Source organism: Piliocolobus tephrosceles, chromosome 9 (genome assembly GCF_002776525.5).
Source record: "Piliocolobus tephrosceles isolate RC106 chromosome 9, ASM277652v3, whole genome shotgun sequence".
Lineage (NCBI taxonomy): Eukaryota > Metazoa > Chordata > Mammalia > Primates > Cercopithecidae > Piliocolobus > Piliocolobus tephrosceles.
The window spans coordinates 71,456,046-71,471,395 of NC_045442.1; the positions used below are offsets into that span (position 1 = coordinate 71,456,046).

The 15,350-nt window shown below is 42.6% G+C and overlaps 1 protein-coding gene across 1 annotated transcript in view; it reads left to right on the forward strand.

The window, feature by feature from the left end:
* The first annotated feature begins 1,039 nt into the window (after window positions 1-1,039).
* The window catches only part of SAMD8 (sterile alpha motif domain containing 8), a 60,279-nt gene continuing 45,968 nt past the window's right edge, over window positions 1,040-15,350 (forward strand). The window contains exon 1 of the mRNA XM_023204883.2: window positions 1,040-1,397. Within this exon, the coding sequence (XP_023060651.2) occupies window positions 1,224-1,397 (174 nt within the window). The 5' untranslated portion in view covers window positions 1,040-1,223. The remainder of the gene's footprint in view (window positions 1,398-15,350) is intronic.

Here is a 15,350-nt window from a genome sequence, read left to right on the forward strand (position 1 = left end):
ACCTGTCCTTCTGCCAGAGCTGGCTATCAGCAAAAGAGATGAGATGTCTCGCCGTCTCTCATGTGACTTCTCAGCGGCCCTGATGGAGCTGGGAAGGGTATGGGCTGCAGTGGGGAGGTTCCCAGCTGTCCTTGGCCTTAAGACCAGTTTGAAGGGAAAGCCCACACCAGGGCATCCCATGGAAGCAGTCTACATTCATGTCCATCCCATTCAGAACCACTGAAGTCAGCCCGGCACTGTGTGGGGAGGCAAGGCCAAGGAGGGGTTCGTGTCCAGGTTACAGTTGGGTCTGGACTTGGTTTATGCCAATGCTAGACCTGGCGTGGGACGAGACCTTCCCTCAGGGTGGGGCAGCATGGTGGAGTGAGGAAAATATAGGATCGGATGTTAGAGAGATTTGGGTTGGAATATCAGTTTGCAATACGTCAGGCAACGTGTTTATTTACCTTTCTGTGCTATACGATCCCCCTTGAAGAGTTAGCACAAGGATTTTTTTTTTTTTTTTAAATGGAGTTTCGCACTTGTCGCCCAGGCTGGAGTGCAAGGGCGTTATCTCGGCTCATTGCAACCTCCAACTCCCGGGTTCAAGCGATTCTCCTGCCTCAGCCTTCCGAGTAGCTGAGACTACGGGTATGCGCCACCACGCCCGGCTAATTTTTGTATTTTTAGTAGAGATGAGGTTTCACCATGCTGGCCAGGATGGTCTCGAACTTCTGACTTCAGGTGATCCACCCGCCTCAGCCTCCCAAAGTGCTGGGATTACAGGCGTGAGCCTCCACGCCTGGCCTTAGCACAAGGATTAAATGAGATGTTTACATGGCATGTGGCATAGACGCTGTCAAAGAGTAAGTGGGCAATAAATTATAACAATTATCATTGGTGGCTGGCTATTGGAGACCAGCTGGCTCTCTCCAGAGTAATTAGGATTACCTCCTTCTAGGCCCTAACCCCTTTAACTGATCCCACAGGCTCCGCCCCCGCTCCGCTAGCCCCGCTTCCTACTCTCGCTTTGGCCTCCGGCATGACGCATGCGCCCTCGGGCTCCCCCGCGGCAGCTTCTCGGTTCTCCCGTCGGGCCCATCTGGAGCCTCGCGTCTTTTCCAGTGTGGGCCCCGCCCCCTGCCGGTAGAACCCCGTTCCCGGCCGGTACGGCCCCGCCTCCCGAAGCAGTTCCGGTTCGGCTGCGAGCAGCTGCCGGCGCGGCGGTGACGGCGGCCCGGAAGATGCCTGCGCGCAGCCGCCACCGCCCCCACCTCCACTCCGGCTCCCCGCCCCGGGCTCCGCCCCCGCCGCTTGAGGCGCTGCACTCCGGCGAGGCGGGGAGGGCCCCGGACTCCGACGGCGGCTCGGACGCCGACTCGGAGGTGGGTCCGGGGAGCCCGACTCGGACCGCGGAGGTGAGCGAGAGCTGAGGCTGAGGAGAGGGGGGCTTGGGGGGCGCCTGCTGCCAAGGGTGAGTAGGGAGTCTGGGATGGGGCCGGGGGCTGCTGAGGGACCGCGATCCGGAGGGGCCCCGGGGAGACGGTTGAGGGAGCCGGGAGAGTCAGCTCTGGAATGGAATCTGAAGGAAATGGAGGTTGTCGAACCGAGGGCCTGAGGCTGAGGGGTAAGTGGAGGCCGAGGAATGAGAGGGAGGGGGCGGGAGGGGGAGGCTGGAAGAGCCCAGAGCTTGGGGGCTTTTGAAAGCTGCGCGGTGGGGGAAGAAGATCGAAGGGGTCCTGCGGGAATGTGGACCCGGAGGAAGACATGCTCTGGGTTTGGCAGCGGGGGTGAAGAGTCAGAGGAGCAAGACCTGGGCCGGTGTTCCCTTCCCAGGACGAGGGAGGGCGATCGGGGCTGGGACTGGAGCCTCTTACCCGGGTGGGGCTGGTGATGATGGAGGGCAGGATTTAGGTTTGATTAGAAGGAGGAGGGCTATTGGATGGGAAATCGTCTGGCCTCTGGGGGTGAGGGAGGCACTGAAAAAGAGAAGTGTGGTCAAGAAAGAAAAGGAGCCCTTGGGGATCTAATTTTGAGTTTTGGCATTTTTACAGGTGCCTTTTAAAACATCAAAGATCACTAGGGCAATGTACTTGGATTGTGGGACTTTCTCGTTCGTGCATACTGGATCCTTTTAAGAATCTTGGGTGGAAGGGGCGGTGTGAATCACTGATTTGCCTAAAGGACTGGGGGAAGTAGTGGAGAGGAAGTGATGTTTGAAGAAGGTAGTGAAAGACGTGATTGTGAACATGATATCATTTGGATTTATTGACAGTAATGGTGTCCTTTTTTTCATCATATTTTTCTTTCGTAAATAAGTTTAAATACCAGACGTGTTAAGATCCTAAAAAAAGATTTACTACATTACCTTTAAGTTTTAAAAACTTGAAACAAGACTTTGGATACTCAGATTTTAAAAATTAAACTTGAAACAAGAATTTGGACACTCGGATTTTAAAAGTTAAACATGAAACAAGAATTTGGACGCTCGGATTTTACAGATACTGAACATGGACTGGTTCCACTTCCAAAGTTTTAAGTTGACACATGTATTTGCCACATAGTAAAAATTTGGTCAGTGCAAGTTTCTGTGTTAAGGGGGCACAGTGAACTTGCCACAGTCTAGGCCAATACCAAATCTTCCTCACTGACAACCCCAGGATTGGAGTTAGCCCTTGAAAATTGGACAGATACCTTTGACTGATTTCCAAAACCAATATTGAAATACTATTTTGCAGATATTGTGTGAATAATATTTTTAGTAGAGTGATTTAGGAAAATAAGGACAGAGGATGCTTGTAGTTGGCAGCCAACACAACTGGGACAGGTGGGTACACAGATACTTTTTATAGAAGACACTAGTTCCAAAACATAATTATGCCAGAAAAAGAATGATTGCAATATTTATGTTCACTTTAGTAGAGATAAATTCACTTCCTTTTGTGATTGTTAAGTCATAACATGGCTCTATCAAGTCTTTGACTTTAGCCACGTCTCATATGTCTTACAACTTTTTATGTGATTATAGGTTTGTAAAGTTGTTGGCCATTTCTTTTCTCTTCTTCCTTTTTTTTTTTTTTTTGAGACAGAGATTCACTGTGTTGCCCAGGCTTAAGTGATCCTCCCACCTCAGCTTCCCAGGTAGCTGGGAGTAGCTGGGACTGCAGGTGGGCGCCACCATGGCCTGGCTAATTTTTGTTAGCATCAGGCGTTTTCTAAATGCTTGATTAAATCTAAATGGATATCTACTGTTTAATCTTCATGAGATGATAATTTATTGATTGGCAACAGCTTTTAAATTAGTTTATGTGTATGGGCTATGTGACATACCCTCAGATGCACAGTGGAATAGTAATTGTTTCTTCAAAGGAGATGTGAATTCTTAGCTAAAAACGCTGAGGTTGTTAAAGTATTAATTCCCTTTAACTTACTACAAATTATCTTCTGTTGAAGTTTACATAATATTACTGTTTGTTGGTTTTATCTCTGGAGTGAGATCCTCTAGAGACCTTGTCTTCATACTTAGTTCTGAATAAAAGTCATGGCCATGTAAAGATTTGCTGAATTGCAATATAAGAACTCTATTAAGATTACATCTTAATGTTATTGCAAAATTAAAGAGAAACTGTTAGATGGAGTTGTACAGTTAACATATTAGCAAGTCTGATAGTTTTTAAAATTTTCGTTTCCCTTTGTCAGTTCTCGCACCCACTGAGTAAAGAAAATCAGTTTTAGGCTGGGCGTGGTGGCTTACTCCTGTAATCCCAGCACTTTGGGAGGCCCAGGCAGGCAGATCACTTGAGGTCAGGAGTTCAAGACCAGCTTGGCCAAGACCAGCTTGGCCAACACGGCAAAACCCCGTCTCTACTAATAATATAAAAAGAATTAGCCAGGTGTGGTGGCACACACCTGAAATCCCAGCTACTCAGGATGGTGAAGCAGGAGAATCGCTTCAACCCGGGAAGCAGAGGTTATGGTGAGCTGAGATCACGCCATTGCATTCTAGCCTGGGCGACAGAGTGATATGTCTCGGGAAAAAAAAAAAAAAAAGGAAAATCAGTTTCTCTAAGGCAGAAGAAGCCATCATGACTGCGATGGCAGAATATGCAGACATGTTTAGGTAAATCAGTTTTGATTTCAGTAGCATAACCCCCCCCTTCTGCAAAAGCTTATTCACGTTGCACAGTTGCACGTAAACATTTTTTTTTATTTTGTTAATCATTAGATCCTCAATACTTCTTCAAAATTTTGCTGTTACTAATTAAGACATTTTCATGGCTTTTCTAAGAATTGAAATTTGAACACTTTGAGACACTTAAATCACAGACTTTCCATGAATAGTATTATTATTGTTTTATAAGAATGCCATGTTAACGAGCTATTCTTTCGAGATTTTTACTTCCAGGCCTGATGTAATATATGGTGTTAATTGTTGGGTGTACCTAGCATGCCCGTTAATTTATGGATGGAGGTCTTTCCTGTCTTCAGATTCTACCCCCTTCATTTTTCATATGCCAGTGGATTATTAGTGAACTAAGATTGAATTCACTTTTTAATTTTAAAGCTTCTGTAGCTTTGATTCTCTTTGGACATAAAACTGATTTATATGAGATATGAATACAATTCCATATTCTGCTAAATTACTTATGAAGCTGTTTTGAATGATTATGGTATTTGATGAAAAAATACAGTATGAGCTAATCATAATTCTTTTAATGGATTTAGGTTATAGAGGAGGATTGTACCATTTCATTCCCGGATTAAGTGTTTTACTTTTTTGCAGAGATGACAGGGGAGAGCCTTGATTATTTTCACATCTCTCATGTGTTTATATTTGTTTATAAATAAAGTGTTACTGATTTGCAAAATGCTGTATCTTTAATACTTGCTTACATGTGGTTTTGGGAATTCTTTTGGAACCAGTTCTTATTCTTATTTTTGTTTTGCTCTAAGGGTATGATGTAACACATTGAGGGGTTAATAGTAGGGCAAGAACAGAGAAAGCCATTTTACAACAGATATCAACAGGGCCGTGATGCTTGCTTTAGTTCTTGTGGTTTTCTTGGGCTTGAGAAATCAAGATGTTAACTAAAAATAGGAGAGCATGGGCCAGGCACACTGGGAAAACAGATCAGTGTTTACATGCTACCACTGTTGCTTCCTGGTAACTTGCCATCTGAATGTGTGGGTATGAGTTTGTAACAGACCTGTGCTGTGAATGCTCCTGCACCCCCTCCTCCCATACACACAGCACCATCATCACAGATCTGAAGCCTAACCTTTTAGCTGAGTTTAGGGACTTCATGTTTCCTATTGAAATGTTCTATTCCTTCACTGTATTGGGCCCTCACAATATTATAGAATGTAACATACTGTAAGACTATTAACTAGGCCGGGCGCGGTGGCTCAAGCCTGTAATCCCAGCACTTTGGGAGGCCGAGACGGGTGGATCACGAGGTCAGGAGATCGAGACCATCCTGGCTAACACCGTGAAACCCCGTCTCTACTAAAAATACAAAAAACTAGCCGGGCGAGGTGGCGGGCGCCTGTAGTCCCAGCTACTCCGGAGGCTGAGGCAGGAGAATAGCGGGAACCCGGGAGGCAGAGCTTGCAGTGAGCTGAGATCCGGCCACTGCACTCCAGCCTGGGCGATAGAGCGAGACTCCGTCTCAAAAAAAAAAAAAAAAAAAGACTATTAACTAAGAAAAATTTGGTTATAATAGTTTCACCACAGGATTTCACCATAAAACAATGTTTTATGATATGTACCTCAGAGAAGAGTTGTGGGACAGGGCAGTTAACTATATTTATATTTGTCTAAAAGTTTGTTTTTTTTTTTTTTTTAAGATAGGGTCTCACTTTGTCTCTTAGGCTGGAGTATAGTGGCGTGATCATGACTTATGCAGCCTTGAACTCCTGGGCTCAAGCAGTCCTCCTGCCTCAGCTTTCTGAGTAGCTGGGACTATAGGCGTGTGTCACCGCACCTGGCTAATTTTTTAAATTTTTCTTTTGTAGAGATGGGGTATCAGCTATGTTGACTAGGCTGGTTTAGAACTCCTGGCCTCCCGATCCTCCCACCTCAGCCTTCCATAGTGCTGAGATTACAGGTGTGAGTGTCTTAAATTTTTGTTGTGCATTTAGTTAAGCTTATGAGTTGTGGCAGAGGACAAGAGAGGTAGTAATATAAGTATCTATTATCTTGATAATTGTTCTGTTGTCTTGAAATTCTTGACAGATAAATTCTAGTTGGAGGTGAGAACCATGGATTCTGCTAATTTAGGGTCTTCCTGTAGGTTAACCCGGGTCACTGAGTTTTTGGAAATACTTGCAAATCTGTTTTAGTTTGGAACTTTGAGATTAAATGGAATTGATGTCAGTTCCGTCAATATAATATTGGCTGGAAAGCCAGAGATTTCCAAAACCATGCATTAAAATTTGGCTCCAAATCCAATCAGTTTTCACAGTATATAATGGAGTTTGAAATCTTGAGCCAGTTTCTCATTTTCCATTATATTGATTAGATTTTGGATGTTACATATTTATTTATTTATTTATTTAGAGATAGAGTTTCACTCTGTTGTCAAGGCCGGATGCAGTAGGTCGATGTCAGTTCATAGCAGCCTTCGCCTCCCGGGTTCGAGCAATTCTCCCACCTCAGCCTCCACAGTAGCTGGGATTACAGGTGCGTGCCACCATGCCCAGCTTATTTTTTGTATTTTGAGTAGAGACGAGGTCTCACTAAGGCATCCGCCCACCTTGGCCTCCCAAGGTGTTGGGTTTACAGGCGTGAACCACCGCGCCCTGCCAGTGTAGCATATTTAAAAATAAAGATTTTACCAGCTGGGTGGAGTGACTCATGCATGTAATCCTGGCACTGTGGGAAGCTGAGGTAGGTGGATCCCTTGAGCCCAGGAGTTCGAGACAAGCCTGAGCAACATAGTGAGACCTCCTCTCTACTAAAAATACAAAAAATTAGCCAGGCGTGGTGGTGTGCACCTATCGTCCCAGAACTCAGGAGGCTGAGGTGGGAGGATCACCTGAGCCCAGGAGGTCAAAGCCACAATAAGCTGTGATTGCACCACTGCACTCCAGCCTGGGTAAAGAGTGAGGCCCTATCTTAAAAAAAAAAAAAAAAAAAAAAGGGTGGGCGTGATGGCTCACACCTGTAATCCCAGAACTTTGGGAGGCCAAGGTGGGTGGATCACTTGAGGTCAGGAGTTCGAGACCACCCTGGCCAACATGGTGAAACCTTTTCTCTACTAAAAATACAAAAAAATTAGCCAGGCATGGTGGCGTGTGCCTGTAATCCCAGCTACTTGGGAGGCTGAGGCAGGAGAATTGCTTGATCCCGGGAGGCAGAGGTTGCAGTGAGCCGAGATCACACCATTGTTCTCCAGCCTGGGTAACAAGAGTGAAACGCTATCTCAAAAAACCAAACAAACAAGATTTTACCAAATTGATATGTTAAACTGCTAGCCTGGTTAGAATAAAAATTAGAATTTTAGATACTTGGCTTCTTTACTGGTTTGCTGTGTCATTGCAGCCAGGTCAGGAACCCTTTACCAAATTTATCAATAAACTCCTGTTGTCATGTAAAAACTTTTGGTACAACTGAGTATATAAAATGGACGGTAGTATCTGTCAGATTCTTACTCATTGAGGGGAGACAGTTCTGGATTTGGTGTAGATAATTAGGTGCAGCCCGATAGTAGAAGTTAGTTTAAAGGCTATTTGGAGCCAGAAAAAGTTTGTGTTATTTGGTATATATGACAACTTTTTTTGAGTAAAATCATAAGAGTTCATGGTTAGGGCAGCAAGAAAGTCCCAGAACTGAAGTGCAGCCAAGAGAATTATGATATAACTGAGAGGGAATTTAATTCTTTTTAATTTAATTCTACTGCTTAGAAGTGGGACATAGTAAAACAGAAAATCACCACTAAAGTGTTTCAAAATGGGTGGTAGGAATTAGTGCAAGGTCTTTGAGACTGTTTTGTAATTATTGCAGATTTTATCGATGTTTTGGGAACAATACCCTGTGCTTACTAAGAAAATGCAGGAGTTGTAACTTTGATACATTCTTCTGCTGATAACTAGGAAATATTTAGTATTTTATTTTTGAGATTTAGTTCTTAAAAAAGTACAAGAGCCCTCAGTTCATGTGAGGCAGTATACTGTCGTGGGTAAGAACATGAACTTTAAAATGAGATTGCCTAGGTTGAACAGTTCTCTGTACTACTTGCTAGTACAAGTTGATCTTAGGGAACTTAACCCAGTTATATCAGTTATCACATCTATAAAATGAGGAAATTAATAGTACCTACTCTATATAGTTGTGAGGATTATTTGGGCATATAAATCAAACACTTAGAACAATTCCTCAGACATTGTAAATGTCATAGATGTTAACTAATTTATTGTTACTTCCTGAAAATGCACTGAACTTGGTTCAGAACTTGAGTTTGTGAGTTAGGGTATACATTCTTTTTAAGGAATAGCACTCTGCTGACATCACATATCCTCTAGCTGTACGTCCTGTCTGCTTCCTACTATTTTAACTAGGTATTGAATGGATAGCTGATAATCCCAGTTATATCACAGACAGTACTCAGCATGTAACAGTTAAATGAACAAGTCCTCTTGAGACATTTTAAGTCAGAAAGGGTTAACTAGTTCACACCAAGGAACAACATGTACTTTTGTTCACTGTATTTCCTTTGAAGGATACAATAACAAACTTTATTTGTTCTGGTTGAATATACTTTCCCATTTAGTGCAGTTAACTCTTCCTAGGTGATAAACCCTTTACGGGTCTTCACAGACAAATTAAAATGGCTATTTAACGTTTCCTGTATGATTTTGGTGTTTTTTTTTTTTTTTTTTTTGAGACGGACTTTCACTCTTGTTGCCCAGGCTGGAGTGCAATGGCGCGATCTCAGCTCACAGCAACCTCCGCCTCCTCAGCTCAAGCGATTCTCCTGCCTCAGCCTCCCAGGTAGCTGGGGTTACAGGCATGCACCACCATGCCTGGCTAATTTTGTATTTTTTTAGTAGAGACAGGATTTCTCCATGTTGGTCAGGCTGGTCTCGAACTCCGGACCTCAGGTGATCGGCCTGCCTCGGCCTCCCAAAGTGCTGGGATTACAGGCATGAGCCACCACGCCCAGCTCCTGTATTATTTTGAACCTTAAAACTGTTTCAACAGCCCTCTAAAATTAATCTGGTTTTAATTTTTTTTCTTCTTTAATTTTTTATTTTTATTTTCTTTGAGACAGAGTCGCTCTGTCACCCAGGCTGAAGTGCAGTGGCGCGATCTCGGCTCACTGCAACCTCCGCCTCCCAGGTTTCAAACGATTCTCCTGCCTCAGCCTCCTGAGTAGCTGGGATTATAGGTGCTTGCTACCACGCCTAGCAGATTTTTGTATTTTTAGTAGAGACAGCATTTCACCATGTTGACCAGTCTGGTCTGGAACTCCTGACCTCAAGTGATCCACCTGCCTCGGCCTCCAAAAGTGCTGGATTACAGGTGTGAACCACCGCACCCACCCTTCTGGGTTTTTTTGGTTTTAATAGAAACAAGATCTCCCTGTGTTACCCAGGCTGGTCTTGAACTTTGCTGAAGCAGTCCTGCCGCATTCGCCTCCCAAAGTGTTGGGATTACAGACGTGAGCCACCACACCCAACTTAGATTTTTTTTTTTTTTTTGAGATGGAGTCTCGCTCTGTCGCCCAGGCTGGAGTGCAGTGGCAGGATCTCAGCTCACTGCAAGCTCCGCCTCCCGGGTTCCCGCCATTCTCCTGCCTCAGCCTCCCGAGTAGCTGGGACTACAGGCGCCCGCCACCACACCCAGCTAGTTTTTTGTATTTTTTAGTAGAGACGGGGTTTCACCATGTTAGCCAGGATGGTCTCGATCTCCTGACCTTGTGATCCGCCTGTCTCGGCCTCCCAAAGTGCTGGGATTACAGGCTTCAGCCACCGCGCCTGGCCCAGCTTATTTTTAATAACAGGTGAATTCTGAAATCTACTTTTGTATAAGATTAAAATAATACATATGGTATTATTCCATTCATATAAAATACAAATGCAGGGAAAACTAAACTATATTGTTTATGAATACCTAACAATATAGTTATGTATAGATGCTTAGGTAGTAAAGCTATAAAGAAAAACAAGGGATTTTCAAGAAGATGGGTTTGTGGTTACCATGGGGTGGGCAGCAGGGAGAGGGGAAGGGGATTATTGATTAGAAGTGGTACACAGTGATACTGGGCTGGTGTCTTGGGGTGATTACAAAGTAAAGGAAGTGAGTAGTTGGAAGCCTGAGATGAAAAGATTTGTTTTTTTATCCAGCTGCTTGTATTGCATTGTTAATACATGCATATACCTGGTTTTAGTACCTAAGTAGCAAAATTTCAGACACATACTGATGAAAATGGTATTACTTTTTCTGCAAAAGGGTCTTTTAACAAAAGTTGACACTTTCATAATACAGAAGCCCTACCTTCCTCTATACTTCTTTCTGTATTCTGAATCACCTAAAAAAACCATCTCAACTGGATCTTTTTTCCAGTGTGCTTTTCTTCTAATTCTAAAGATATTCGTTATATCTTCTTTGTACTTCCTCCTCTTCTTTTTTTTTTAAAGACAAGGTCTTGCTCTGTTGCCCAGGTACAGTAATAACTCACTATAGCCTGGAAGTCCCCAGCTTAAGTGACTCTTTTGGACTTCTGGGTTGTTTGTTTGTTTGTTTTGAGATGGAGTCTCACTCTATATCACCAGGCTGGAGTGCAGTGGCATGATCTCAGCTCACTGCAACCTCCGACTCCCTGGTTCAAGTGATTCTTCTGTCTCAGCCTCCCAAGTAGCTGGGATTACAGGCACGCACCACCATGCACAGATAATTTTTGTATTTTTAGTAGAGACAGTGTTTCACCATGTTGGCCAGGAGGGTCTCCATCCTCCTGATCAACCCACTTTAGCCTCCCAAAGTGCTGGAATTACAGGTGTGAGCCACCACGTCCGGCCTAGACTTCTTCAAAGTTAAAATGATTAGCTAGTTTCATTTGGCATCTTCAGATTTGAATGTGTCATCTATGTAGGAAAAAGAAGTTACATAATCTTAGGGATAGTAGAAAATGGTTTGTTTATACAGCCTTAGATACATAACAAAGCCATTAATGTTTTTTTTTGTTTTGTTTTTTTTTTTGAGACGGAGTCTTGCTCTGCCGCCCAGGCTGGAGTGCAGTGGCCGGATCTCAGCTCACTGCAAGCTCCGCCTCCCGGGTTCACGCCATTCTCCTGTCTCAGCCTCCCGCCTCATCGCCCGGCTAGTGTTTTGTATTTTCTGTTAGAGACGGGGTTTCACCGTATTAGCCAGGATGGTCTCAATCTCCTGACCTCGTGATCCGCCCGTCTCGGCCTCCCAAAGTGCTGGGATTACAGGCTTGAGCCACCGCGCCCGGCCTGCCATTAATGTTTTAAGAAACACCCCAAAGCCATCTGAGTTGTTACACGAATACATATTATTGGAGATTTATGTTAGGTTTAACTGTGATCGTAAACCTTGACATCATAGTGTAGTGGTTAAGAGCAGAGGGAAGTAAACAACTAGGTAAATCTAGAATACAGGTTATTCCACAAAATAACTACCCTGAACTCGCCTCCTCCCCACAAAAAGAAACAAGAGCTAGGGCACTGTTCTAGACTAAAAGACACTAACAAGATGTGCTAACCAAGTGTAATGCATGATCCTAAATTGAATCCTTATTTTGGGGGGGAAATAGAAATAAAATAATATTTGAGGGACAATTAGGGGTGATATTATGGTTAATTTTCTTAGGTGTGGTAATGTGTATTGTACTTATATAGGAAGTTGTCATTATTATTAGAAGATGAATAACATCTAGATGCTGAAATATTTATGGTGAATGTCATATGTCTTCATATTAAACAGTTAAACAATGTCTTCAAAATATGATGAGAATTCTTAAAATAAAACCTATGATCAGCCAGGTGCGGTGGCTCACGCCTGTAATCTCAGTACGTTGGGAGGCCGAGGCAGGCAGATCACCTGAAGTCGGGAGTTCAAGACCAGCCTGACCAACATGAAGAAACCCCATCTCTACTAAAAATACAAAAAAAATAACAGTAGCCGGGCTTCATGGCGCATGCCTGTAATCCCAGCTACTTGGGAGGCTGAGGCGGGAGAATTGCTTGAACCCAGGAGGCGGAGGTTGCAGTGAGCCGAGATCATGCCATTGCACTTCAGCCTAGGCAAGGAGAGCAAAACTGCGTCTCATAAAAAAACAAAACAAAACTATGATCATTCTTTAAATCTCTGGTAGGATTTAGTAACTTTATTTTCAGCCCATCCTTTAGCTCCAAGGAAAAGCAGCATGAAGTGGTAGAAAGAGTACTGAATTTGTTGTCAAAATTGTTGGAGTTTAATTTCAGCATCAATATTAACTCTCTAGGTGACTTTAAATATTTTAAATTATAATAATTTAAATAATTTGTGTAAAGCAAATGTGGCAAAATGTTTGAATCCCAAATTTGAATCCTGGCTCAGATAATTTCAAGTGGGACCTTGGTCACTTCACTTAACTTTTCTGTGCCTTCATTGTCTCATGTATAAAATGAAGATAATAGTAATATCTACCTCATAAAACTGTTGTGAGGATTAAATAATACTATAAAGATAGAGTGCTCAGAATAGTACCTGAGCATTCAACAAATGTAGCTGCTGCTGTTACTGTTTTATATTTATTTTATTATCTATTACTTTGAAGAGAGCTTGGAAGACTCGAGAGGTAGAAAATATAAAACAGAAGTCCAGGCAGGCAGAACCCTCAAAACAACTAGGCAAAGATCAAGTAGGAATTGTTTTAATTAGGAAATGAGATCACACATGAAATCACCCTGCAGGGTCTGACCTGTAGTAGGTATTCATAAATGTTAGTTTCCTTCTGTTATCCCTTTTTTTCCCTCCTCATTTTATAGTATTATTTAATCTGAGGCTTGCAGAGCACTATGTGACCATCCAGTCTAATTCTGCTTGTTCTCTACTTCTGGTTTGTATAACATTGAGTCTTTGAGGTGCCTTTCCACACATCTGATTTAATCTATTACATCTTGATTTGATGTTGACTTGTTACCTCTCCTAATTACTACATAATGCAGTTGAATAAAATACAGTTTAAGCATACACACAGAACTGTCTGAAAAGAAAAATCACGCTCTAGGGTTGACTGCAGATATATAATATTAAGAAAAATTGTAGGTTATTTTATATTAAAACATATACTAATTAGAAGCTTAGAATCTGTCTGTAATACCAAAATCTAATAGCCGGAAAACAGAACTTTGATTATTAAAAATAAACGATCAAATTTATCTACAATTTATATATTTCTGATAAGTAAAGAAATAAGTGAGCCTCCAAAATATGGTAAGAATATTTTTTAAAAATCTATAATAAATCTTTAAATCTCTGTTAGAACTTGGTAGCATTATTTTCACCCCATCCTTTAGCTCCATGGAAAAGCAGCATGAAGTGGTGGAAAGAACACTGAATTCATTGTCCAAATTCTTGGAGTTTAATTTCAACTCCAATATTAACTCTCTAGATGACTTTAAATACTCTAAACATCTTGGCACCTCAAGCCTCACTGTGCATTAGAATCACATGGGGAGCTTTTTTAAAAATGCAGATATAAAATTTCTGTCTCTTCTGAGAGATTCTGATTCAGTTGTCCTAGGATGAGGCATGGACATTGATACAAATACATTTTGAAATTTCAGATTATTCTAATGTATAGCCAGGGTTGAAAACCTTTGTACATGTAGTTTCCTTGGAAGCCTACACAAAGGAGTCATCAAAGAGAATTGGCTTTTTATATCCTACACCGTCTAGGAGAGAGAGAGACTGAAACTGGGAGATGCGAACAACCTTTTCTAGACAGGCACTCTCTACTCTGTGGCACTGATGTTACGTTACGTCTCACAGGATGTTGGATTAGATTTGGCCCAAGATGATCTATTTTTCTTTGTCCTGATTACTTGCTCTACAAGTAGCATTCTGATAATTAAATCAGCCTCCTAGACACTTCAGAATTACAAAAGGATGTGCCTGAGATAATGCTTGAACATTCCTTTTAGACACTTGAGTGTCTAGAATTGGTGCTCTAATTTATCCATTAGCACCTTGTGAGTTTGCTTTTTAGTCTCTCTTGGTTTGACCAACTCTGGGAAACTGACAGGGTCAAGTTTTGATCTCTAAGGGTGAATACCAGATCCTGATTCCTGGAAAATTTACCAAATTAGTGGCCCTGTGTTATCTCTTGACAGTTGGACATTTTAAATTTATGGATATAAAACTCCCTGAAGCCGTGAAGAGTTTGTAATAAAGTATTATAATAACAATATAAATAAAGAGAAATATGTAATAAAATATTTCCTGTGTACTCTTAAGATTGAAATAATCAGCTGTCTAAAGGCAGATTTTTTTTGCCAGCTATGGTGGCTCGCAGCTGTAATCCCAGCACTTTGAGAGGCCAAAGCAGGAGGATCACTTGAGCCCAGGAGTTCAAGACCAGCCTGGGCAACCTAGGAAGACCCTATCTCTACAAAAAATAAGAAAACTAACTGGGCTTGGTGGTACACACCTGTGGTCCCCACTACTCAGGAGGCTAAGTGGGAAGATCCCTTGGGTCTGGGAGGTCGAGGCTGCAGTGAACCGTGATCACACTACTGCACTCCAGCCTGAGCAACAGAGCACGAGTTTGTCTCAGTCAATCAATAAAGAAAGAAAAAGGCAGGTTTTTGTTTTGTTTATAATGATCCTGATTGACTGTTGGTGGAAATGTAAATTAATATAGCCATTATGGAAAACACTGTGAAGGTTCCTCAAAAATTAAAATAGAGGCTAGGTCTGGTGGCTCCCACCTGTAATCCCAGCACTTTGGGAGGCTAAGGCAGGCAGGTTGCTGGAGCTCAGGAGTTCAAGACCAGCCTGGGCAGCATGGCAAAACCCCATCTCTACAAAAAAATACAAAAATTAGCTAGGCATGATGGTGCATGCCTATAGCCCCGGCTACGTGGGAGGCTGAGGTGGGAGGACTCCTTGAGCTTGGCAAGTGGTGGTTGCAGGGGGCCAAGACTGCACCACTTCTCTCCAGCCTGGGTTACACAGTGAGACCCTGTCTCAAAAAATAAAATGAAATAGAACCTACCGTACGACCCAGCAATCTCTCTATTAGATGTATATCCAAAGGAAATGAAATCAGTGTGTCGAAGAGCTATCTGCACCTGTATGTTTATTGCAGCACTATTCACAATAGCCAAGATAAGGAATCAACCTAAGTGTCCATCTACAG